At 38.5% G+C, this 25,561-nt stretch overlaps 1 protein-coding gene across 3 annotated transcripts; it reads right to left on the bottom strand.

Annotated features, from left to right (window-relative positions):
* Positions 1–1,467: 1,467 nt before the first annotated feature.
* LOC135470189 (exportin-2-like) lies at positions 1,468–25,038 on the bottom strand. 3 transcript variants are annotated; one of them, XM_064748993.1, is made up of 27 exons: positions 24,995–25,038; positions 23,563–23,660; positions 22,623–22,768; positions 21,408–21,509; positions 20,943–21,088; positions 20,036–20,126; positions 19,494–19,601; positions 18,327–18,419; positions 17,398–17,565; positions 16,816–16,945; positions 16,232–16,297; positions 15,772–15,881; positions 15,379–15,471; positions 14,516–14,600; positions 13,829–13,890; positions 12,540–12,676; positions 12,060–12,163; positions 10,492–10,589; positions 9,199–9,349; positions 8,270–8,469; positions 7,412–7,509; positions 6,757–6,842; positions 6,209–6,290; positions 5,666–5,809; positions 4,638–4,735; positions 3,638–3,768; positions 1,468–1,892 (listed from the first exon to the last, which is right to left on the bottom strand). In XM_064748993.1, exons 2-27 carry the CDS (start codon positions 23,645–23,647, stop codon positions 1,803–1,805), a joined length of 2,904 nt encoding a protein of 967 aa, XP_064605063.1. In that variant the 5' UTR covers positions 23,648–23,660; positions 24,995–25,038; the 3' UTR covers positions 1,468–1,802. The 3 variants fall into 3 exon arrangements, with proteins under 3 accessions (XP_064605063.1, XP_064605064.1, XP_064605065.1); XM_064748994.1 differs by having other exon boundaries at positions 24,928–25,029; XM_064748995.1 differs by having other exon boundaries at positions 25,007–25,025.
* Positions 25,039–25,561: the final 523 nt, after the last annotated feature.

Raw genomic sequence — 25,561 nt, 5'->3', positions numbered from 1 at the left:
TTATGGTGAAAGTGGCCTCAGGCCTTGGCAACGACCAGATTTTGAGGAAACCTGACAGAGCCCCGGGAAAACCACAGAACCTGGCCAAGTACATGTACCTGACAAACTGTGCTGTATTTTGGTACTGAAGACTGGATCAATCAAACAAGGACAACCATCAGATTTTGAGGAAACCTGACAGAGACCAGGGAAAACCACAGAGCCTCACCAAGTACAAGTACCTGACAAACTGTGCTGTATTTTGGTACTGAAGACTGCATCAATCAAACAAGGACAACCATCAGATTTTGAGGAAACCCGTCAGAGACCAGGGAAAACCACAGAACCTCACCAAGTACATGTACCTGACAAACTGTGCTGTATTTTGGTACTGGAGAAAGGATCGATCAAACATGGGCAACCATCAGATTTTGAGGAAACCCGTCAGAGACCAGGGAAAACCACAGAACCTCACCAAGTACATGTACCTGACAAACTGTACTGTATTTTGGTACTGGAGAAAGGATCAATCAAACATGGACAACCATCAGATTTTGAGGAAACCCGTCAGAGACCAGGGAAAACCACAGAACCTCACCAAGTACATGTACCTGACAAACTGTGCTGTATTTTGGTACTGGAGAAAGGATCAATCAAACATGGGCAACCATCAGATTTTGAGGAAACCTGACAGAGCTCAGGGAAAAGCACAGAACCTCACCAAGTACAAGTACCTGACAAACTGTGCTGTATTTTGGTACTGAAGAATGGATCAATCAAACATGGACAACCATCAGACTTTGAGAAAACCTGAACAGGCCAGGGTACACAACAGTACCTCAACATGTACCAGTATCTGACACACTAGGCTGTATTTTCTAACAAAGACTACATCACTCATCCAATATCAGATCTTGAAGCTACCATGCTGCTACAAAGCACCTCACATCGTTGACCTTTGGTAACCAAACACGTCATAACCTTTTCGGTCTATTGTCAAAAACAAAAAAAAAAAAACACCAATACAACAGCAACAACATGCATCAGACACCAGTGAACTTCGATCGTGTTTCCTCCTTATGACTTGAGTACAAATCCATTCCTCCACCGCTCCATTTTTTGTTCACGTGGGATTATTAACTTCCGAGCACAGGAAAAGTGGCTCAGCCCAAGTCAAGCACTGGAGAGCCAATCAAAGTTGAGAAATAAGATCTAATGTGTATGTTAACATATTTTGAACTTTCAACTGCTCCATGGCCAGACTGTCCACTGGACATCATTTTAATGCCAGATATTTTTAAAATTTTGCTGGACTAACCAAAAACAAGAAGACCACTTGTAAGTATGTACACATGCCTGCCTTCAAAGTTTATTCACAAAACACTACTTCTTTTAGACCAACTCAACATGAGATACCCACATAAGACTCCAAAATTTTGCTTCATTCTTGACAAAAACTAAAGCACACATTACATGACAGGGATTCATTTTTTCCTTTCTCTTCAGAATTCGATACTGGTATGTCCTCTCTTTGTGAAATTCTTCCAAACAGGGCAAACGCTGCTGTGTGGCAGAAAAAGCGCTAGTAAGACCCACATTTTGGATCTCTCTGATTTGAATTTGAACACAAGATGTTGGCAGGAACAACAGGTGTTTTTAAAATTGCTCAGTCCTTTGTTCAGCTGTTTTGTGTTATAGCAATGAAGAGTTCCTTATCAAGGCCAATAACTCTAACAGACACATCTTTGATTGCACCCTGTACTCCAAATGACTCAGCCTGATAGGAAGCTGGAAGCTGATTCACCCAGTGTAGATACCTCCCCTCATGCTAGGTTGACCTGTGCCGCCTGGAGATAATTATGTAAGAAGCTCTGTGCCTCAGTAGACAGTCCCGCAGCCATTAATGGCTTCAGCTGTAACACAGAAAAATAAAAGCTTACAGACAACATTTCATTTTTAGTGAACTTGCAGAAGTACAAGCACAGCTTTGCACCTTTTTTTTTTCCCAGGCCTATATTTCAAACATTAATTTTTAACAATAAAATTTAAACCAAACATGGCTACATCACATACATAAGAACAAAAAAAACAAACACCATGGTTCAAAATGATCCACAAGCTTAAGTGGCTTGTCACATCAGGTAGAAGGAAAAGGACCTGGTACAGTAAAGTGGGGAATGAGCCATTGGAGTGGCATGATAAGAAAGTGTGAATTTCAAAATCCCAGCACAATTCTGTAAATTTCCAGTTCAGAAAAATAAAACTTGGTCAAATAACCGATGAAAGTTCATACAGTTCATAAACAAGATCACCATAAACAGAGATGGTTGCTCAGTAATAATCTACCGAAAATGCACTCTCCATCAAAAATGCCAATTTTTCGTTCAAGGAGGCACTGTGTCTTTAATTTACAGTATGAAGATCAACATTAACCCGAAAAATATTTATTCACTGGGATTTACTGAAGGTTTCATGCATGTATTTCTACGTGTTGTCAAGGTTTCATTTTGGTAAAAGCTTGTCTTCATATGTAAAAAATAAACTTTATAATGTGATCAGTTATATTTGTTATATTGTTATATTTGGAAAGTTTGAGATCTGTATTTGCGCCATAGTCTGCCGGGTATCCTTCATTGTACATTGAGCTAAAGCAGTCAGAAAAAGTCAAAAAAGCCGGGGGAAATAGGTTGCACTTCAAGGAGGAGTTTGAATCTTTGTGGTTCTTTTTTTTCTTTGGCAACATATTTTTGTGTAAGTAATAAGGATACAGGCTGTCTTGCATTAAAAAAGTGTTATTATGAATTGGAATGGATAATTGTTCAACTATGGCATTACCTAACATGTGGTAACCATAGTCATATGTGAATCCTGGTTGAGTGCCCATGCAGTTTTTTTTAGCTATCATTAATATTAACATGTTATGCATACCAGAACTATAAGGCTAAACATTTGTTATATATGTATTTAATTGATTCGTGCATAGCAGCATGCTCAGAATTTTTTTTTACAAAGTTACATTTGTGGTGCAATGATTTTCCCCACTCCAAAGTGTCTAATGGAACAAAAAGAAAAGATATTTCAGTGTGACTGGAGCAGGCTACCATTTTTCCATTTTATGACCTATACATTGCTTCAGGGCATGTTTGGAAGCTTTATAAGTCGTATGTTTGCCACATAACAGGAAAAAAAGGAGTGAAAAAAAAAAAGAAAATTAGGATGAAATTATGCAAAGTTTTCAATAATGTTGGTATAACAGTTGTCAAGAATAAAATATGTATCTCTGTTGCACTTTGACTGCAATTATTCATATATCCAACAACGGCGATGTAATTCAACACAATAAATATACAGCCCACTATCCCTGGGGTAAGCAGAATTAGACACCATCACGAAGCAGAGTGCCAGAAATTCTGGAAGCTGTGTCCAAAATTATACTCATTGTGAAACTCAAGAAAATTAGAGTGAAGGTGATTGATGGAATAACACTGACATGCTCATTTTTGCCGTAATAACTTATGATGTTGATTGAAATCTTCACACATAAAACACAGAATCTAACAAATGCTATAAGGCCAAATATGTACACTCCATATGCAGGACACTTCGATATATTAAGGTTTATAAGGCTTTTAAGCTTTTAAGCAGACTTCCAGTTTACCTTTCCCGGACATGTTGCTGAAAATTTCTCCAGGTTTTTAGCGAGCAGCAGTTTAGGGTCCACTGTCTCCCCTACTGGGTCATGAGCCTTCTTACCCGCAAAAGCCAACTGTGAATACGCGGTTTGGTAGCCTGGGACAGAACAGGATAAAACAGGAGCCGTGATATCTGGTCCGAGATTTGTCTGCACTTTGCTGACATCCACTTATGGTTTACTGAACAATGTTTTCAAATACAAAATCGTCACATTCATTTTACATTACAACAATCATCCATTTATTTTAGATCCAAGACTCCCATCTTCAAGCATTCCAAGAGACATATGTACATACCTGGCGTGTCCTCTATCTCCATGAAGTGTTCATTATCAGGCACAGTCTCATCCCCAGGTAACTCAAACAGTTCGATCACACAAACATATGTACATACCTGGCGTGTCCTCTATCTCTATGTAGTGTTCATCATCAGGCACAGTCTCGTCCCCAGGTAACTCAAACAGTTCAATCACACAGACATAAATACATACCTGGCATGTCCTCTATCTCTTTGTAGTGTTCATCATCACGCACAGTCTCGTCCCCAGGTAACTCAAACAGTTCGATCACACAGACATAAGTACATACCTGGTGTGTCCTCTAGTGTTCATCATCAGGCACAGCCTCGTCCCCAGGTAACTCAAACAGTTCGATCACACAGACATAAGTACATACCTGGCATGTCCTCTATCTCTTTGTAGTGTTCATCATCAGGCACAGTCTCATTCCCAGGTAACTCAAACAGTTCGATCACACAGACATAAGTACATACCTGGTGTGTCCTCTATCTCTATGAAGTGTTCATTATCAGGCACAGTCTCATTACCAGGGAACTCAAATAGTTCGATCACACAGACATAAGTACATACCTGGTGTGTCCTCTATCTCTTTGTAGTGTTCATCATCACGCACAGCCTCGTCCCCAGGTAACTCAAACAGTTCGATCACACAGACATAAGTACATACCTGGTGTGTCCTCTATCTCTATGAAGTGTTCATCATCAGGCACAGTCTCATCCTCCGGTAACTCAAACAGTTTGATCAGAGCCTCTAACAGCTGTATCCTAGGTGCAACAAAAACAAACATAAATTGTGTAAAACTTAATGATCAGATTTACTTTAACTGTTTACTCCTGCGTTAAAGAAGCTATCATCTCCAGTCCTAGAATGGAATAGACACCAGAGCATTAGACTCCCTAAAATCTACCTAAAAAAATGATCACGCTAATGATTAAGCAAAGTCCAAACCAATCCAAGTATTCAGTGATTTAAGCAAACTGAAACGAAACTCATGAAGTTAAATTGATAGCAAATTTTTCTACTGTCGTCACATATAATATCTGATTTTTAATTTAATCTGATTTGATATTTAATGCCTCGCTCAAGAATCATTCACTAATGACACTGAGGTTTATGGGCGGTGGAAGCTCAAATGTTAACAATAAACTATTGTCCATCATCAAACTGTACCCAACATCAAATTGAGGCCCCACTGATCAGGGGAGTTTTAGCTGTAATGGCCTAGGGGGTCCTTAGCATGCATGTACATGTATTTTTACCCTGTGGCCAAGGTGGTTAGCGCGCCAGGCAGTGCAATGACCCAGGAGCCTCTCACCAATGCAGTTGCTGTGAGTTCAAGTCCAGCTCATGCTGGCTTTCTCTTCGGCCATACGTAGGAAGGTCTGTCAGCAACCTGCGGATGGTCAGCAACCTGCATTTCCTCTTGGCTCTGGCCAGTTGCCTCCCGCCATTATGCTGGCCACAGTCATATAAGTGAATCATTCATGAATATGGCGAAAAACACCAATGAAATCAATAAATAGGATTTACAGAGTAGTTAATAATTGTGAATTCTGTAATACTATTCATGTTATGGTCAGGATTTTGGTACCCATCAAAATACAATCACAAAATCTGGTTCATAATTCTGCAAAGAGACAGGTGTTTCTGTCAGGATTTTGGTCACTGCCCAAACTACAATCACAACAAATTACCACAATGGTTCGTAATTCTGTAAGAAGATGGGTGTTTCTGTCAGGATTTTGGTCACCCCCACGGCGCAAATCTTTTTCTCTATGTGCCCGGAGACTTTCTGTAGATCTGCCAGGTAAAGCTTCTCCACTACCATGCCAAACATCCTGTGAGTCAGGAGAAAACACACAAGTTACACACACAGATAGAACGTTTATTCGCATCATCGTTTCAATAAACATGGTGACTATCCATCCACCTGGGGGTTTATTTGTTTATGTTTTTCTTTCCATAGAATGAACTGTCCATCAAATACTGATATAAACCATCCAAGAACACAAAAATCTATCAAGCAGCTATGCTCACCAAAGAATTCCTTTCAGAAATTGTAAATCAGTCTGAAATTCCAAAACACAAATGAATAGGCAAGTCTTCACATATATATGCTAATACATGTATATGCATTAGGCTAATGGGTATAGTACAGGTATTTGTATTTCTATAAAATCTCAGCACAATATTCAGACACTGAGCCAGACACTGAGCCAGACACTGAGCTGACTTACTTGGCTTGGATTGCGTCTATTGTTTCCACGAGATTTCCTGCACCAAATTTGATGGCATAAAGCGAGAAGAAAACCAGTAAACCTGTAAAACAACAACAACAAAGATAACAGAAAACAAAAATCCTATTTTTTTAAAATAAAACATAGCCTTTACTTGTCTTTCCCATAACATAAAGGATGTGATATCAACCAACATACTGCAGGAAAATCTGTAAGTTGATCTGCAATCATGTTATTGTCTTTTTATTGCTTAAAAAGCGATCCCAGGTCACTAAACTATATCCATGCACTTTATTTCCAAACTCCTTGTGTTTTTAAAGGATTTGATGATAAAAATAGAGAAAACATGGATTGTTTTTCTTAATCACATTCAGATTGTGGGATAAACACGTCTCTTTCACAAGTTTTTCATAACACCTTCTTGTAACCATAACAGTTTTTTAACCATGAAATCTTTGCAACCATGAAATCTTTTTAACCATGAAATAGTGTTTGCATAAAGCTAACCCCAAAATGTTCATACATGCTTTCTATAATCATTCGCTTACTTTTTATGAATTTTGTTGTTTTTGAGCTCTGTAATCTTTGGAACAGTAAAACGAAGATTTGCTTCAGAAAATCTGTGACCACCGCACTGGAAAAAAAAAAAAAAAAAAACATTAACAAAATACTTAACACACCGTAATAAGTACACTTATTTTCCATGCATTACTTCAGCATTAATTTTACACAAAGAAAGCAAACAACATTGCCTTGTCACCTGTTTACATGATTTTGACAAAGCTCTGTCAAAATGTTTCTTTCATCTAATCTTAAATGTTCCTCTCCATTTCTGGGGTGAGGGGGAAGGGGGCAATGCATGTAGTTGACACACACAGCATTATTAGTCTACTGTCCTAAATCAAATCACTTTCCTTCCATCACCTGCACTCAAACGTGTCTTTCAAAACCTTATTCCCATGAGACAAATCATGATACATACCAATATGACTCTTCCTGACAAAACAGAACTGTCAAAAAACACCATACACTGTATACCCAAAATTAATAACCTAGGGGGTGCAATTAAATTTTTGTGTAAATGTTATCTTATTTAGAATATCTGCATGAAAAGGTCCCTTTTTGCTTCCTGTGAAATGCTTAAGGGAGTATGGGGTCAAAAACAGGATTACAAATTATTGCCAATAAAGCTGCAAAACTTACGAGGGAACAAACTCAATGATGGAATTCAGAAGATAAAAGCCTTCATGGTCGTGTGTCTTTGATGCTATCAGCTTCTGAAACACTCCCAAGACACCTTTCTGGAAATGAAATGAAATAAAATTTCCAAAAAGTTTCTTTTCCAACTCCAGATATTTCTCTGATACCGTTAAGAAATTTTAACGAAGCTTTGCATCAGTGTTTGCACATCTTTATTCTGATACTTGTTGAATAAAATGACTCAAGATGGAGGTAAAATCACTACATGTACTAAATATAATATAAAAATAATAATATTTAGCTTTTTTTAATTCAGTTCAACAAATGTTGCCATGCATTTTGTGAATAAATGCCGACCACTCAGAAGAAGTACATACTTGCATGTCAACATTTTGCTTTTCCAGACTGTAAACATACTTTAAATCTTCCAGGCACTTTCAGCGGAATTTATTCATATAATTCTTAAAAAAATGACTATAAAATGAATTGTTTGTGTTACTTAAGATTCAGGCTTCATGAAACTGTGCAAATAAATTCCCTGCATGCCACGGTTCTTTCAAAATGTTTCAAAAAACTGGTCGCACAGGCGACTGAAAAGCTTGAAGATTTAGGCTACATACATATATGTATATCTATGTATTTATTTGATTGGTTTACAATGGTTGCAAAAATATGGCCTTCTGATGAATGATTTGAAATTTTTCATCACAATACTAAATGCTGACACTTTACACACTATAAAATGCATGACCAAGTGAGACATTTTACACCTTACACACTATAAAATGCACGACCAAGTGAGACATATTACACCTTACACACTATAAAATGCATGACCAAGTGAGACATGTTACAACCTACCAACTTCTCAGTGTCTATCTGGGCAGACCCCTGCTGGATGTAAGCCTGTAACAGCCGCACCAGGGGTGGGATGTTACCCGGTCTCTCCCACAGGACAGGGTTCAGAAGAAAGGGGAATAACTCCATGTAGGTGGCCGACAATGTCCCCTGGTGTAGCTCAATCAGTATTGACAGGATTTGAAAGACATAAGGCAGGAATTCTGCAAGGGCAAAAAATTATTTGAAAATATCTGATAAAAGACAATAAAGCACAACTGCGTATGGAATTACACAAATAAAAAAAGCCTCTTGTTATATCTCATAAACTTTTTTGGTTAATTTCACAGATGTGTGAACATGTGTTACATTTAGTCAGCAGTTTGATAAATACGAAGTGTATTCTACTTCCACGTAGCAAGACCTACGTGAATTTATACGTTCATATAAACAGAGATTTCTTCAATCATAGTTAGATATAAACACCTAAAAAGCTACTCTTGTATCAAGACCTGTACATCTTAAAAGCAGGTTAAGTGATAAAAATCAAGATAGTCTAAATGGCTTTCCTAAATCGTAAAAAAAATTGCACCGTATTAAAACCATTATCATAAGTTTCAGATACAAAGAAACAAAAAGTTTTCTGTCCTTGCCAATCTTGCCTGATATGATGAAAGACCACCTGATGTCACCCATGGCTGACGTATATGCACAAAACCACTTTCCAATTCACATGCCGTCATTCCAGCACAACTTCCTTACCCGATGTTACATCTGCCTGATTTGTCGACACACACAGAACAATATATCAACACTTCAAAAAAAATGTATTCTTCGTTAACCCTTTTGAACCACGGCGTGAGCTCTGTTCCAATGCATATCATTTTAATATTTCCGCCTGGATTACCTTGGGACTGAAGTAACACTTTCTGGTTAAAGAGGATGAGTCTTACCTTGAACGTCTAGCTTGAGTATACCAGTGAAGGATGGGAACAGGGCCTCCTCAAACCTGGTGACTGCTGCGGGCTGGGCCTTACACGTGGCCCGAATACAGATACACAGTGACTCAAACAGGTAGTGGTTGAAGTGCGGCTTGCTCGGGTTCTGCATATAGGCAAAATTATGCACATAGGTAATAAGCTACAACTCCATGATACAGTCTAGTAAATAGCTTACGATTTTTACACCGTACTCAAGAATATTTACACTTGTACTTGGCCGGCATTATTGTAGGAGGAACCTGGAGGGGAACCAACAGCGATCTGCAGGTTGCTGCTACGCCTTCTCAGGTAGGCCCAGAGAGGAAGCCAGCATGAGATTGACTTGAACAAACAGTGATTGCATTGGTGAGAGGCTCCTGGGTAATGACACTGTGGTATAGCACATAGGTGGCAGAATCGTCCGATCGCTATTTATACCTAATATATATAACAAGGTAGATAACTTCAGTGCCTAGGACAGAAGACCCAACTTTACACAGCTGGACATAAATTACGGAAAAATAGTCCAATCTTAGCCAAACAACGTTCGTTCGAAAGCTGACTCAGTAAGCTTTACATTGGTGTGTGAATTGGCAAACAAGCATGCTTTCATTTGGCTAGACAAAGCCGGAAACCCGTAGTTTGTAAGTTTTTTGTTCAACTGACAGATTTGCATTTATGGAATAAAAAACAGAGAATGACGCATAACTTCCGTAGACTGTAACCAATCAAGTTATTTCAAAGCGTTTTATTAAAATAACATTTCACTTGGTCGATGGTAGAAATATGGTGGCTCCAGCGGCTTTCATCGCTAAGAAATCAAGCCAGAACTGTCACCTGAGGTCTTCTCCTTGTTACGGAATTTCTCTGACTAAACAAAAAACTTACAAACTTATGGGTTTCCGGATTTGTCTAGCCAAGTGAAAGCACGTTTGTGGGTCAATTTATACACCACCGTAAAGCCTAATGTGTCAACTTTTGAACGAATATTGTTTGGCTGAGATTGGACTACTTTTCCGTAATTTATGTCCAGCTATGTAAAGTTGGCGTCTTCTGTCCTAGGCGCTGAAGTTATGTACCTTGTTATATATATTAGGTATGAATAACGTTTGGATGATTCTGCCACCTATGGTACAACATCAGATAACGGTGAATTGTGAGTCTGATTGGTTGGTCGTGTTAATTACTGCTAGCACTTTTTAAGAATTTCAAATGTCAGTAAGAACCCTGATTTTCTAAAAAGTTCCTCTGACCCTGGGGCCTGACCTTACTGACATCCTGAAGCTTCTGGGTGAGATACTTTAGCAGTTCGTCCACCATGGGGATTATATGCTCCTGCATCATGGATAGACTCCTCATGATGGCTGAAAGAAAGAGGTCACAACCAGTGAAAGAGGTGAACCAGTGAAAGAAAGAGGTCACAACCAGTGAAACAGGTGAACAAGTGAAAGACAGAGGTCACAACCAGTGAAAGAGGTCACAACCAGTGAAAAGACAATTTCAGCCTCTTTATGCATTTGGGTAGAAATATTTGGGTATTACGATTAACAGTGACATCTACAAACTGAAGATATCAACTTAAATATATTTCTGGAGAAAGAATACAATTATTACTGTTTGCTGTCTTGTATAAAGACATTGATGAAATAAAGACATTAAATGTATTTCTAGAAGAGCAGAAATATTACTTTTCATATGCTACACTGTAAACATATTATGTTTTTTTTTAATCACAAAAAACTTGCCAGAGGACAGAAAAGGGCATCTGTTAATAAACAGCACAACAGAACTTGGCATGTTTTCAATATTTTCTGCTTTGTAATAACAATATAGTTTTAGTTTCATGCCTTGTCCAATCTTATTCATCAATATACATTTTCTATTCAGCTTCTGAAAATGAAAAGCTCTTGACAATCTCAGTTTTTTTGGGGGGGGGGAGGGGGATGGGCATCTTAAAGGTGTATTCTAATAATCCAATAATTCTCCCCAGATCCAGGATTCTGCATTTCCCCCAAACAGATCATGTGACATCAGGGTAAAATGTGTTACCATGCACTGCTGTTTCATAGGGGACCTACCCTTCATAATGTACTCATTCTCCCCAGACCTCGGATGCTGCATGGCCCCAAATAGATTAGCCACCAGATCATGTGACACCAGGGTAAAATGTGTTAGCATGCACTACTGTTTCATGGGGGAACTGCCCTTCATGATGCACTCATTCTCCCCAGACCTCGGATGCTGCATGGCCCCAAATAGATTAGCCACCAGATCATGTGACACTAGGGTAAAATGTGTTAGCATGCACTACTGTTTCATGGGGGAACTGCCCTTCATGATGCACTCATTCTCCCCAGACCTCGGATGCTGCATGGCCCCAAATAGATTAGCCACCAGATCATGTGACACCAGGGTAAAATGTGTTAGCATGCACTACTGTTTCATGGGGGAACTGCCCTTCATGATGCACTCATTCTCCCCAGACCTCAGATGCTGCATGGCCCCAAATAGATTAGCCACCAGATCATGTGACATCAGGGTAAAATGTGTTAGCATGCACTACTGTCTCATGGGGGACCTATCCTTCATGATGTACTCGTTCTCCCCAGACCCCGGATGCTGGCTGGACCCAAACAGATTAGCCACCAGATCATGTGACATCTGGGTACAATGTGTTAGCATGCACTACTGTTACATGGGGGACCTATCCTTCATGATGTACTCGTTCTCCCCAGACCCCGGATGCTGGCTGGACCCAAACAGATTAGCCACCAGATCATGTGACATCAGGGTACAATGTGTTAGCATGCACTACTGTTACATGTGGGACCTACCCTTCATGATGTACTCGTTCTCCCCAGACCCCGGATGCTGCATGGCCCCAAACAGATTAGCTACCAGATCATGAACACTGGCTTGAACGTCTGTTACTGTGATACTGGTAAAATCAAATTGTAAATAATTGCAGTAATTTGTATGGAATTAATACCACATCTAGGAATAATTCATTCCAAATTTGCATGAATGTTCATGAATCCTAGTGGCTGAAAGACAAGCATCTTGACCCCTGGGGTGTCAAATTCCTGCAAATATTCTGTTACACAGCTGAGGCCATCAGTAATTAGTTAGGTACACTCCAAATGACTCTTCTAAAAGGTCCCTACTCTAAAACTTTAAAACCCCTCTCTTGTTTATTAGCCAGTAATAATAATAAAAAAAAAAAACAAGAATTCCCTATCAACCCACCCAAATTTTTTTTTCTGGCAGGTCACGTTACACTCAACAAAAAATTTTCTTGGCATGGCCTGACTTACGCGGCTCCTCCCTGTGGTGTCTTGATTGTGAAGATCCTCTCTATGGTGTGAGCAGCGTAGGTGTGCACCACAGGGCTCTTAGCTCTCAGGATACGGACCAGATGAGGGACGCTGTGACAAATCACCTCCTTTGGCAGCTGGTGACAGAGCAGGGAAGTGGTTACAGTAACACTAACATTTCTATGTCATTCATTTCTATTACACAAGGCAAATGACCTAAACTTTCCCCCATGACTAAGTCGTCCATTTTACCTGGTTCTGAGACTTCTACTGATCTTAAAAGGCTGTGTTGAGGTCTTGTTTACGAGACAAGATAACATCTTACTGGGAAAATGCAAGTTTTATTTATTTATTTATTTATTTGATTGGTGTTTTACGCCTTACTCAAGAATATTTCACTTATACGACAGCAAGTTTTATTTATTTTTTTGATTGGTGTTTTGCGCCATACTCAAGAATATTTCACTTATACGACGGCGGCCAGCATTATGGTGGGAGGAACCGGGCAGAGCCCAGGGGAAATGAGCGACCATCCGCAGGTTGCTGACAGATTTTCCCCACGTACGATGCAAGTTTCAGCACCTCTGGTAATATTTTTAAACAAGCATTGCAGATGCCACCTACGGCCTTGCGCTGCGTGAGCAATAGTTATGTTTGACTAAACCAAAGTGTTTTCCAACGTACCGGTACAGGGATAATTACTATATTTGCAGTAAACCTTCCCCATAATATTAAATTTTAGAGGCAATAAAAGATCATATCATACTCCTGCTGATACTAAAACTTTTCACTTTGCCCATACAGTATATCAGACACACCTCAAAACACATTTGTAAATACCCACAGAATCTGGCAAAATCGGCAACATATTCATTGACGAAATTTTTTTTATCAAAATGCAGTACTCACAATAGTTAATATCATTTTAAAATATCCAAATTAGGATCATATTTGTTAGTCTGGTTATAGACAAAGACCAATTGCGAGATTTTTATAGTCATTCCCTATACCGGCTTGCTGACGACTGGGTCTGAAGTATAATCTGCTCTCCGCCAGTCAGGTGACCCCTATTTAGCTGGAAGTCAAACCTTGCCAATCAGAATTTTTCTTTCAATTCGGAACTAAGTGCACAGGCAGGCTTTACTTTGTAAAATATGTTAGCCAGGATTCGACTGGACCAACAGCCAACTGTCTCGGAATAGATATTTCTCAGACGTGTGAGTCAGTACTGAGAGTTTCTTACAACTCTGAACTTATTAGTCAGATATTAAGTTACTAAGATTGCTCACCTGATTTCTAAAGACCATTAAATATTTGAGGGCATCTGCTGTCAGCACCGGCTGATCATCAACTGAAATGAAACAATATCTAGTTTTATAAAACATTTAGGGGCTCACTTGGTTAGAGCGCTAGCGCGGCGTAAAGAACCAGGAGTCTCTCAACAATGTGGTCGCTGTGAGTTCAAGACCAGCTCATGCTGTCATACGTTGGAAGGAATTCCAGCAACCTGCAGATGGTCGTGGGTTTCCCCAGGCTCTGCCCGGTCTCAACCCACCGAAATACTGGCCTCCGCCGTCGTATAAGTGAAATGTTCTTGAGTACTGCGTAAAACACCAATCAAATAAATAAATAAATTATAAAACAATTAAATCTCCTATATGTTAGACTGTTTTGGTTTTAATGATAACTGCTTTTTGTATTTGTATTAACTAAAGAGATGGATAAAAAACAATCAGCCTATACATATATATGTTAAGATTATATATATTTGTATAGCCAATGCAGGTCGGAGCCTCAGCGTTTTGGAGACACTCTTAATTCTATTCTGACGAAATTAATGCAGGAGGTGGGGAAAATAGGAGAAAAAAGTACATATCAGATATCCTGATCCTACTTTTTACCAATGATCCAAATAATCACTGCTTAAATCTAGGGAAAGAGAAGGAACAGAAAAGAAACACAGCTGTTTGATTCACCATTTGAATTCTGTAGATGAGGTGATATTTGATTGGCATAAAACTCCTCCACGTTCACTAATGAACTGCTCTGCGTGACTCCATGCTGAAACACAAAACATCATCATCACAATCCATCTGGCAGGTAAACTGTAAATACTTGTCACATTCTGCTGTTTATAATGAACACTACAGTTTGTAGGGCTGTTAAACCTCTCAATTGGTTCTACCCTTTAAACAAAATATGCAAACACTACTTGTGTTTTTTTTGGTGGGGGGGGGGTATTTTTGGGTTGTTTTTTTTACAAATATTTGTGCTCATTTAACTTTTTTATGCTCTTTGCCTATAATGCTCCTAAAACAAAGAACAATAAATAATAAAAGGAATCCTGATTTTTCTTTTCTTCATGCATGGAGTGGTGTAATAAATATCTGATCTCCGCATTTATAATCTACATTTATCAGTTCATATGAAGTCTTTGTTCCTGGTGAAAAAAAAAGGTGCCTTGCTTAACCTTTATATTTTGAGCATATTTGCAAAGGCAAAATAAAAACTTATGATGTTATGTATGTATGTATGCTTGGGTTTTTACATCGTACTTAACAATTTTTCAGTCACATGACTATGAGAAGTCATTAGGTGTGTGTACATGTAGTGTGTCCTCTTGTGGTAGGCAATCCACCCAGGTCACATTATACTGATGTTTCCATTATCTAACCTCTCAGGGCTGAGCACCAAGCAAGTATCATTTTAAAGTTTTTGGTATGACCCAGGCTGGGCTTGATCCTGTGTCTCCCGAGGGCTACCGAAGCGGTTAATAGCAAATGGAGGAAAGGCAGGTAAATCAGCACAGGCCAAAAACACCAGCATTACAGTCGCTCACCTTTTGTGTCTGAGCTTTGGCTGCTAATGACGTCACCAGGTAGATGGCCACATCTTTACTCTTCCAGTTGCTTACAGGGTCCTTTGAAAATTCCTGAGACACAGAAAAAAAGTCACAAAACTGTACAACGCATATCATCAAAGAGTCAGAATAATAAAATTCTCTTTCAATTTCCAATTTATAAATAAATTAAATATATTAAAAATTTGTATTATAAATTATCAACAGATCTTAACAAATTTGGGCTTTTTCTTTGACTTTTTAAGTTCTGTTTATAAGTTCTCCCAATCTGCAGTCAATTACTAAGAAATGTAATGATAATAGAAGCCTACAATCACAATAACGGTCAAACAAATACTGGTCGTCATTACGGTTTCTTAATCCAAAGTTTACCTCTAAAAGAGCCTGGACATACTGTGAGAAGTTCTGTATCACCGGACCCTCAAATGATTTACAGAGAGAATGGACCAAGTCACAGGCAGACCGTCGCCTGGTATCAATGTCTGAAATACACACCAACACAGATATGCAATGCAGGCTTTCTGATTAATAGTATTTACTGCCATCATTCACATTTAATTTAATTAAAGTTGAGCAAACAGAAATTAATCTAGATCAATTCACAGTATTCAAATCCTAATTTTGTGATAATTAAGATAGAAAAAAAATTGGCCAAAAATTAGTAAAAAGGTTATATTCAGATTTCTGAAGCGCCGTCTAGTATGAAAGAAAGGGTACCAGCCTAGACAACATCCACATCTGGAATGCCATAAGGTCTTGAAACATTTTTCAATTAAAAGAGTGGTCAAGAACAGTGTATATTTTTTTAAATGAAAAGCCTGCAGTTTCTCACCTGATCCCTCTATATCTCGTCTGATGTACTCCTCAGGATTGTCCTCAAACAGCTCCTCATCAGCCACTAATCAACACAATAATGCAACAACAACACAATAACAATATTCACTGAAAGATATTTTGTAGTTAAATGCTATACTCAAGAACTTTTAACACAAATAAGATATTTGATGAGTAGCTATCCTCACGATACAACTCTCTCCCAGGCCCTCTTTTCACTCCACACATGGAGCCCGTTTCTCAAAGCGATATTGGGCAATAGGCTAAAATTGTACTTTAAATTGCGCTCTTGAATATAAGGAACAAATCCACAAAATTTGGACCAGTTTTTCCATGCTGTTGTATGACAAATTCATCTAAGTTTAAGCATCCAGCTTCAATTATTTTGATTTGTAAAGATTGAAATTTTGGACTTTAGCCCAAAATATTTTATGGGGCCAGCCCAATGCACTGACATTGTCACATGATCTCAACCCTTGTTCCTACCTCTGAATGTAGGAGACGACGACGCTGTCACAGAGAAAAGTTCTACAACCTACATATTCATAAACATTATGACATAATCCAAAGCCTTTTTCATACCTCTAAACTGCATGTTAGGGACGATGACTTTCTCACAGATGCTGGCCAAGGTGTTTGGGTCCTCGAACAGGCTCTTGTAGGACGGGCGGTCAGCCACCGAGGCCAGAAACTGGATGGCATTACTCACCAGCTGGTCAAACAAATACAACAGTCTTAATACAATGACCATGTAATCGGCGATGATGTATGAGGTGATATTAACCAAGAATGACTCACAATGATTGGTCAACCAAGGACCCCTAATATACAAGTAGAGATAAATTTATTTTTATAACTATGCTTATAACTATGCAGTAACCATAGTCTTATTCTGAAAGACAAAATGAAGACAGCAGAAACATTTTTTTTTTACCTCACTGACATTTAATGCCATGGTCAACAATTTTTTTACCTACATGTATATGACGACGCTCTGCTTTATGGCTGAAGGAAAGCCGAGTGTCCGCTTTCCTCCACCAAACTTCACCAAGTACTCGACAAACCTCCTGATTAAAAGCCATGGCCAAACCAACATCTGAGTCTGAGAAGAATTTAACAGAAAATTTTAGAGGTACATGTCAAGGAGACTTTTTATAAACTGACCAGATCATACTTGACTTGCTGACCAGTGGAGACCAGCAGTGACCAGATCGCCTTCACAAACCCTGGCAGATGAGGTGAGAATTCCTCGTCGTATTTCTGAGCGTACAACGCCACATTATCACAGATCTGTGATTTCACCTGCTCCAGTAACCCCGCCTCCTCCTCATCCTGGAACACAACACAGGTGAGTTGATTGGTTGGGAGAATGGGAGAATAATGGACATTTTGACTGGCACAAGAAATCAATGACTAAGAGATTCACAAAAAACGTGGTAGATAAAATGGCCAGGAGATTTTTGATTTGCCTGGGAAATCACTGGATTACAAAAATCTTATAGATGAAATTGCTTAAACACCGGTTTTCACCATGCGTATGATTTCACTAAGGCGACGCTAATTTTATTTTGAGGTTACGAGCAAGCCAAAAATAAAACTGCAAAAATGGAATAAAAATAAAAGTGAAAATCTAGCTTTCATTTTGTTCCATCTTGATACTTTTCTGATTTTTCCTCTTTTCAAGGCTTTCTAACCATGTATATACGTCTTTGACAGGAAAAAAATTGCTCAATGATTTTTAAGATTCTAGTTTGTATTTTTACACATTCTAAGGTTGATCAATAGGAAAATAGATTTCTGTATCCAAATAAGAATAAAAAGAGAACATTTCAAATTCTACAGGCCAATGGTTGATATATTATGGTATATTCTAATCTAGTTTCCAGACGGTCCCTTTCTAGTTTCCAGACGGTCCCTTTCTAGTTTCCAGGGGGTCCCTTTCTAGTTTCTAGGGGGTCCCATTCACAAACCAGATGTACCCTAAAATGCCCATTACCATGGTGATGTTACATCAACAGCAGCGGCAGCCATGTGTTGTAACATTTCATACAATTTGTGACATAGCCCCTGACCCAAATTCTCCTTCGTCTTACTTGAGTTTGGAGAATCTTGTGATCTGCCTCCAGGAGTGTCATGAAGTGAGCCATCCACGTTCCCATGTTGTCCTCAAAGTGCTCGGGTAAATCCTTCAAAAATAAACAGTAGCCATGAAGTTTGACGAATAAAGAAAACAAAATTCAAAGCACTGACATCAACTTCTGACTTTCAACATATCACTCTTACAGCATGGATATGTCATGGGGAGGTGAATGTAGCCATCTTGAATCACAAAGCTCAGCGAACAGCGACCAACCTCTCCATCGTCCAAGTTTGAAAGCTGTGCCTTGATTTACTTTGAAGATTCACAAGGCCAATTTCTATTGCACGCCGCGCCACACACAGCAATGTCATGAAACAGAACACTACTTGTTATGTATAACCATTTCGACTGTTCGTAGCAATGTCATTTTAAACCAATCATATGCAAATACAATCCCTTGCCCCTTTGTGGCTATGGTTTGCGGAGGCAGCCATTTTGTATCAACAAACTGCTCGTTTGTCTTCGGGGACGTTCGGCAAATATCTGACATGTAACGTGGCAGCAGTGGAAATTACTAATGTGGCGAGACTAGTGTGCTGCGAGGACTTTGCAGCGCAGTTCGCAGTGGAAAATGGCCTACACTCTCAATCTCAGATGGGACAGGTAGACAGTAGTATTTCCAAATAATTCTCTTTCCACATAAGTGCTGTCATTGGACATATGAAAGGTCAGACCTAAGTATAACAGCATTCTTAAACCATCCAAAATAATCATTCATACGTTACGTAACACTGTCACAAATCCTTTTTAAACAACATGAGCTGCGACATCTGAAATAAAACAAATCTGTTCAAAACCATCGCATATTTTGGTAGCATATCAGCATTTGCTTCATTTCAATGATTGCTTAAACTTACTTGATTGATTTATTTGATTGGGATTTTACGCCGTACTCAAGAATATTTCACTTATACGACGGCAGCCAGCATTATGGTGGGAGGAAACCGGGCAGAGCCCAGGGGAAACCCACGACCATCCGCAGGTTGCTGGCAGACCTTCTAAACTTACTTGAAGAAGTTAAATATTAATGTGTGGACAATATTTAGTGGAACAAACAATAAAAACAGAAAATGATACTTCTAATGAAGCGACTTCCTGAGAAAAGACAAAAACTTGTTACCTGAAAATTAAGGCTGTAGAATATCTTACAGATCAGCACAATTGAACTGAAGATGACCTTGAGGGCGTCAGGGTTAGAGGCATGGGTCTTTGCTAAATCCATGGTGGCCTGGTGAAGAAACAATAAACATGTTTTTATTCAGCAAATAGTCCAGATGTGCGTATTATATTTATGTCATTATTTGTCCAATATTCTGAATGCTATTACTTTTGTTCTCACGCTTCACTAATTTTCCCACCACACGTAGATCTTTATGGCTTTATTTTTGTCAAATGTCATCAAGTAAAGCCAAGCACCGGTTATCGGATGTGTTTATTCATTTATTTGTTTATAAATTTATTTATTTATTTATTTTTTTTTTTTTTTGGTATTGTTTTTACTAAATATTCTATTTCCCACTGTTTCCTTTACTGTTATGACCTGTTGCAATTCATTTTAACACATGCAAACAACACATTCTACATGACATTAACTTTTTGTTTTAAAGCATACAAACCAAACAAATTCAAGTGCTTTGCTTTTTCACAAAATTGGTGACTTACATTGAATAAGTTTGTGAACGGAGCCGCAAAGTTGTCAAGCACAAATTTGATCTCTGTCCAAAGCTCCTGAGATTTGAACTCGTGTCGATACCTTTAAAATAAAAATACATTCAGACACATATAGACGTCATTTTAGAAAGTGGATTAAGTACCATTATTATCGTGACTGATATATTCACCTAAGGGAGTGGTGTCATTTGTGATTATCAGAGGAGTACTGCATGTTCGCTATAAAGTCTACCGGTCAACTACCTTCTATATTTCTGGAAGGCCTGTTGGTCGAGTGGTCTAGACGGTTGATATGTCTAGCTGGCGATTGGGTGCCGGACTCTGAGGTCGCTGGTTCAAAACCCACAGTGGTCAGCACTAGAATCTATGCTATATTCAGAAAGTGTATCCCTATTAACGATAATACTGTTAAAAATAGGTTGCTTGGTACAGAACACTTTTTTCTTACATTTTTATTTTTCTGGCTAATGAAAAACAAAGGGACTGTAGACAAATTAACATTGAAAGAGAAATAATAATAAAAAAAAAAAAAACACACCTGACAAAGTTCCAATGTAAGCTTAAAGCAGGGCCATGCTTCCTGAGGGTAGGTCAGGTTACACAAAAGGAACACATTTTTAATGATGGCCTAAAAACTTTCAGAAGAAGCCAGCATGACCTGGACTTGAACTAACAGCGATTGCATTGGTGAGAGGTTCCTGGGTCTTTGCACCACACTGGCACCCTACCACAGAGGCCCCTCCTGGAAACTGAGCTGATTATAAGTTTAAATACGCTTTAAGGGGCATTACTGAATATTCAAATAGCAGCTTATTATCGGAATACCTTGATTCAAACCAATGGATTCAATTACCCGGTTAACCTGCTTTCCCACAAGTATCCAGTAACCTAAACTTACCTTTTAAACAGTGAATGGGCAGTTCTGAGGACTCCGTTGATGATGTGGAAATCTCCACTGTCAAACTTACTGACCATCTGGAAGATCAAATCTGGCCATTTGTCCGGAAAATCTTCCTTCCCGATGATGCTGATAGCATCACTTAACTAAAATGAAGACATGATAACACAATTTGGAATTGAATATAATGACGTTTTATGCAGTTAAAATTATGTCACACCAAAATTTAGCAGAAACCCATTCTTACCAATGGCAAAACTTTTCTTTGTGTGACATACATCACATCGGTGGAAGGCTAGTGCTATCTTATGAACTTCATGAAAAAACACACGACAGAGGGCCATTAATAACAATTACTGCCACCATATGCTATGAGACAAAGTACCAAGACAGCCAATTTTTAAAATTTCAAGCATGTACAGGCTTTTGTCCAAACCTTTCATTCGTCACAGTGAGGAACCTCACCTGTTTCTGAACCTGCTCAGGACTCTTCAACATCAGTCCTACAATCAGCTGTTTGATGGCAGTCCTGTCGTTCACATGTACTTTATCATGGCTGTCTTCATGCTGTCAAACATAACGGCAACAACATAACTAAAGGTGGTACGTCCAGGGAACATAACTACAAGAGTCAAAGAATTAGATGATACTTGCATGTAGGATACATGCAAGAAACTTATCAATGACTGTAGGAACTGAAATTTATTTATTTATTTACTTATTTGATTGATGTTCTATGCCGTCCTCAAGAATATTTCACTTATATGACAGGGGTCAGCATTATGGTGGGAGGAAACCGGGCAGTGCCCAGGGGAAACCCACGACCATCCGCAGGTAGATCTTCCCACGTACGGCGGGAGAGGAAGCCAGCATGAGCTGGACTTGAACTCACAGCGACCGCATTAGTGAGAGACTCCTGGGTCATTAGGCTGTGCTAGCACACTAACCGAATGAACCATGGAGGCTCCCAAACTGAAATTAAATACAAGCCTAATTTCATTAGCTTCATACAGGACAGGCTCCACAGTTTGGCATTTAACGAGACCATAATCCTGTATCCTTGTTATCAAGTCAAATGTTCACATTTTCCTGAATTGTTATAAGGAATGCATGCATATGGATGCATACAACATTATGCATATCAGCAATATTTCACATACATGTATTATGCGGCAAAATTGTTACTAAGTTGACGATTACTTTGCTGATGTTGTTTTATGTTTACAATTATATGTCCCTTGTTTTTACGAAGGCATTAACTGTATTCAAAGAAGCCATTTTATGGTAAACAACATTTGTTTTGAGGTGACATTTACAGCACAAAAATAAAAATTATGATTCATTTTGTATCATCCATCTTATGAATGTTTCAGTATGTCAGTTCTATAAAAATCAATGTTACAAGTAAAAAAATTTGTGGAACTTTTCTGAAAACATTCCAGATGTACTGGGTCCAATTCCAGACAGCTGAATCAGGCTTCAGTCAAAATTTAAAATCTGATTTTAATGCTTTTTATAGACCTTAGAAGATCATATTGGACAAGGCGAGAGTGTATTAAGGTAAGGCAAAGATACTGCAACTTCAACTGCTTGGGGCAAGTAACAGGCATAACATTAACTAAAATATATTGACTTCAGTCATGAATAGTGTTCTGAAATTGGCGTGTGATCTTTACTTACAATTTTCCAGTTTCTCTTCACATAGTTCTTAAAGGTGATGGCAGCACTAACTCTGATGTGAGCCTCCACGGTATCTTTATCCATCAGTTGTAACAGTAACAGTGGGTAGTTCTGATTGGCTTCCACAGACTCCAGGAATGCCTCAGCTGTAACAAATCAGGCACTTCGTCTATATTTATATCATCAATTATTTTTGTATTTTTCCGGTGTGCTGGCACTAAAAATGGAATCAAAATAAAACAAACAACCCATCTTTTTGTTTTGCCTGATCATAATGTTGTGATTTTCCTGTTTTTCCAGGCTTTCCGATCATGTAAATGTATGTTTTTAACAGGAACAAATTCTGAGAGAGTCCATATTTCCCACACATTAGATGATTTTTCAGTAATTCAGCGGATTCAGATTTTGTTTACAAGCATTTCAAATAATGGTGAATGTAATAGTCATGCATTAAATTTTATCAATACATTTAAACTTCAAACAATAATGAAACATTTCTTAAACACGTTTTAAATTACGAAAAGTCCAGTTAACATAGATCGCCAAGACATTCCTAAAGCATCAGGGTCCTGGTTCCACTGAACTGTAAGCTCAGTAAATTGTAACCAATATGGCAACACATGTTAAAAATGCACGGAGCCATGTTTTTTTTACAACTTAGTCCACAATCAGACTGATTGACTGATTGATGCTGTAATGTTTATGAGTGGAGAAAGCCTAGACTAAACCACAACTTTCGCCAGGTCTATAATCAAAACAGGGCTCAGGTGTTTTGAAGAGAATTACACAATACCCATGTTTATATTAATAACACATGTATTTAGTAATCTTTTGCAAACAATTTACAATGAAGTACACTGTATCATTATATACTGATAGCATCTTTTTGAAAAATGATAAAAATACTGACAGACATAAAATGAGAAGTGACATACAATACCTTGTCTTCGAATGGTCAAGTCTGGAGTGAGTGTTTGCTGTAGGTAACCAGCCAGAGCTGTCAAATTTTCTTCTGTAATCTCCATTTTTATAAGACACCTAGAATCATCAAATAACAAACATCAACAATGAAACATTGGAGAGCTCTTAATTGTGAACAATCGATATGATTATGTGGCTACAATATGGGACATCCACTTACTATAGCACTAGACGACTGTGTTCGCTTTCTTACATTTGGACTGGAGCTCTTATATGTAAGCACCAGTTCAAAGATAAAATAGCGAATATAGTTATTATTATACAGCTCACTCTTATACCTAGTTGCAGAATGTAACTCTGAAATAGACCAACGTGAAGTGCTGGAAGAGTTACGGGTAAAACTGCTTCTAATGTGTTTGATCAATACTAAGCCACACTTACCGCATCGTCAGACATGCATTAAAACTTCCCTGACCTAAATCCATGTCAAAGTAGTGGTTCCCATAATCAACTAACCTGTACTGAGTCTGGCAGATTCAAAAACAATCCTTGACAATCACACAAATTCACGAAATAAATATGTTTTCACAAAATACACCCACTGTGACCGTAAGCCGTCTGTCACCATTTTGATCACTCGCGAGAACAAACAAGACTGAAGCAGTTAGCGCCATCTGACATTGGGGAGTGAACCCGCCAAATGGAGGACTAAACTTATTACTAGTGTTACTATGATTGGCATTGGTATTATCTACCTGGAACGACCTTATTTTTTTTCCTGCACTCACATCGATCAAGTAACTTGTACATATAACTGGGTGAAGTGTCTGAAAATGTAGTTACTTTTTTGTGCGGTGCGGTTTTGTGCAGTGCGGTTTTGTGCAGTTCTCATGGATCGTTTTTGGTTCTGCAAGACTCAGAACAGGTTAGTTGATTATGGGGACCACTCAGTTGACATTTATGCTAGGGAAGTTTTAATGCGCATGTGAAGATGCAGTAAATGTCTGACACATCTGAAACAGTTTCTTCCTGTAACACTTCGTGTTGTTCGTTTTCACATTTGCTTTCCACAACTATCAGCCACTGTTACCTCTCCAGATCCCGCCCAACTTTCTGTCCTGAAATATATTCGATAAAGTCAATGAAGCAACGTGGAAACTGAAATAGTCAATGCATTTCCCTCCTAAATATGAAAAGTTACTTTGAGTACATCGTTCAGATTTAATCAAATTCGGAAAAAAATTAACCCTGACAGATGAATCACTATCGATAACACAAGCATGTTGTTGTGGTTGCGTCTAATTATCTGGTGCACATTTCACAAAGTGTACGCCCAGTTCCCGCGAGTAATCTGGGATTTATCTTCATGTGTTAAATGACCCACCATCAACAAACGCTGATTCTGTTAAAGATGTAAAGATTGTTGAGTAACACTAAAACAGTTTTTTTACCAGAAGCCTCACGTGTGTTTGCGCAGACAGAAAATATATGGCGCTACCTGAATTCAAAACTAAAAGATTGAAGAGTTCGTCAAAGGGAAATAATGCTGATGGCACAAATCAACTTGACAGCCGTTCTCTTACGCCGAAATTCACGATATTGATGATGTGATTTTATCACCACTCATTCACTCTACTCCTGGACGTGATTGTCCATCCGTGAAAATTCAGTATGTGAAAACCCGGCTTATGAAGTGTTTCATGGCAGAAACATTAGACATTTACATGAGCAAAAAGACAAACATTTAAACCAGGGACAAACACATGATATGTCGCAGTATTGTCTGAAATTGTACCAGCAACAATTAGCCCTGGAGCCCCGATTTTTGTACGAAGATGGCGCCAGCATATCATGTTTTCACAGTTATAAGTTGTAGAGCTACAATAAAAATCAATGATTTTAGTAAAGCTTTTTTTAATGTATCGTCTCTGATATATATTTCATTACATAGGAGTTTCAGTTAGGTTACCGATACATTCAATTCACTTTATTTCGAAAATATTTCAAATTAAACCTTA

The sequence above is a fragment of the Liolophura sinensis genome, chromosome 7 (assembly GCF_032854445.1).
Source record: "Liolophura sinensis isolate JHLJ2023 chromosome 7, CUHK_Ljap_v2, whole genome shotgun sequence".
Lineage (NCBI taxonomy): Eukaryota > Metazoa > Mollusca > Polyplacophora > Chitonida > Chitonidae > Liolophura > Liolophura sinensis.
This window is presented reverse-complemented; position numbering and strand designations above follow the sequence as displayed.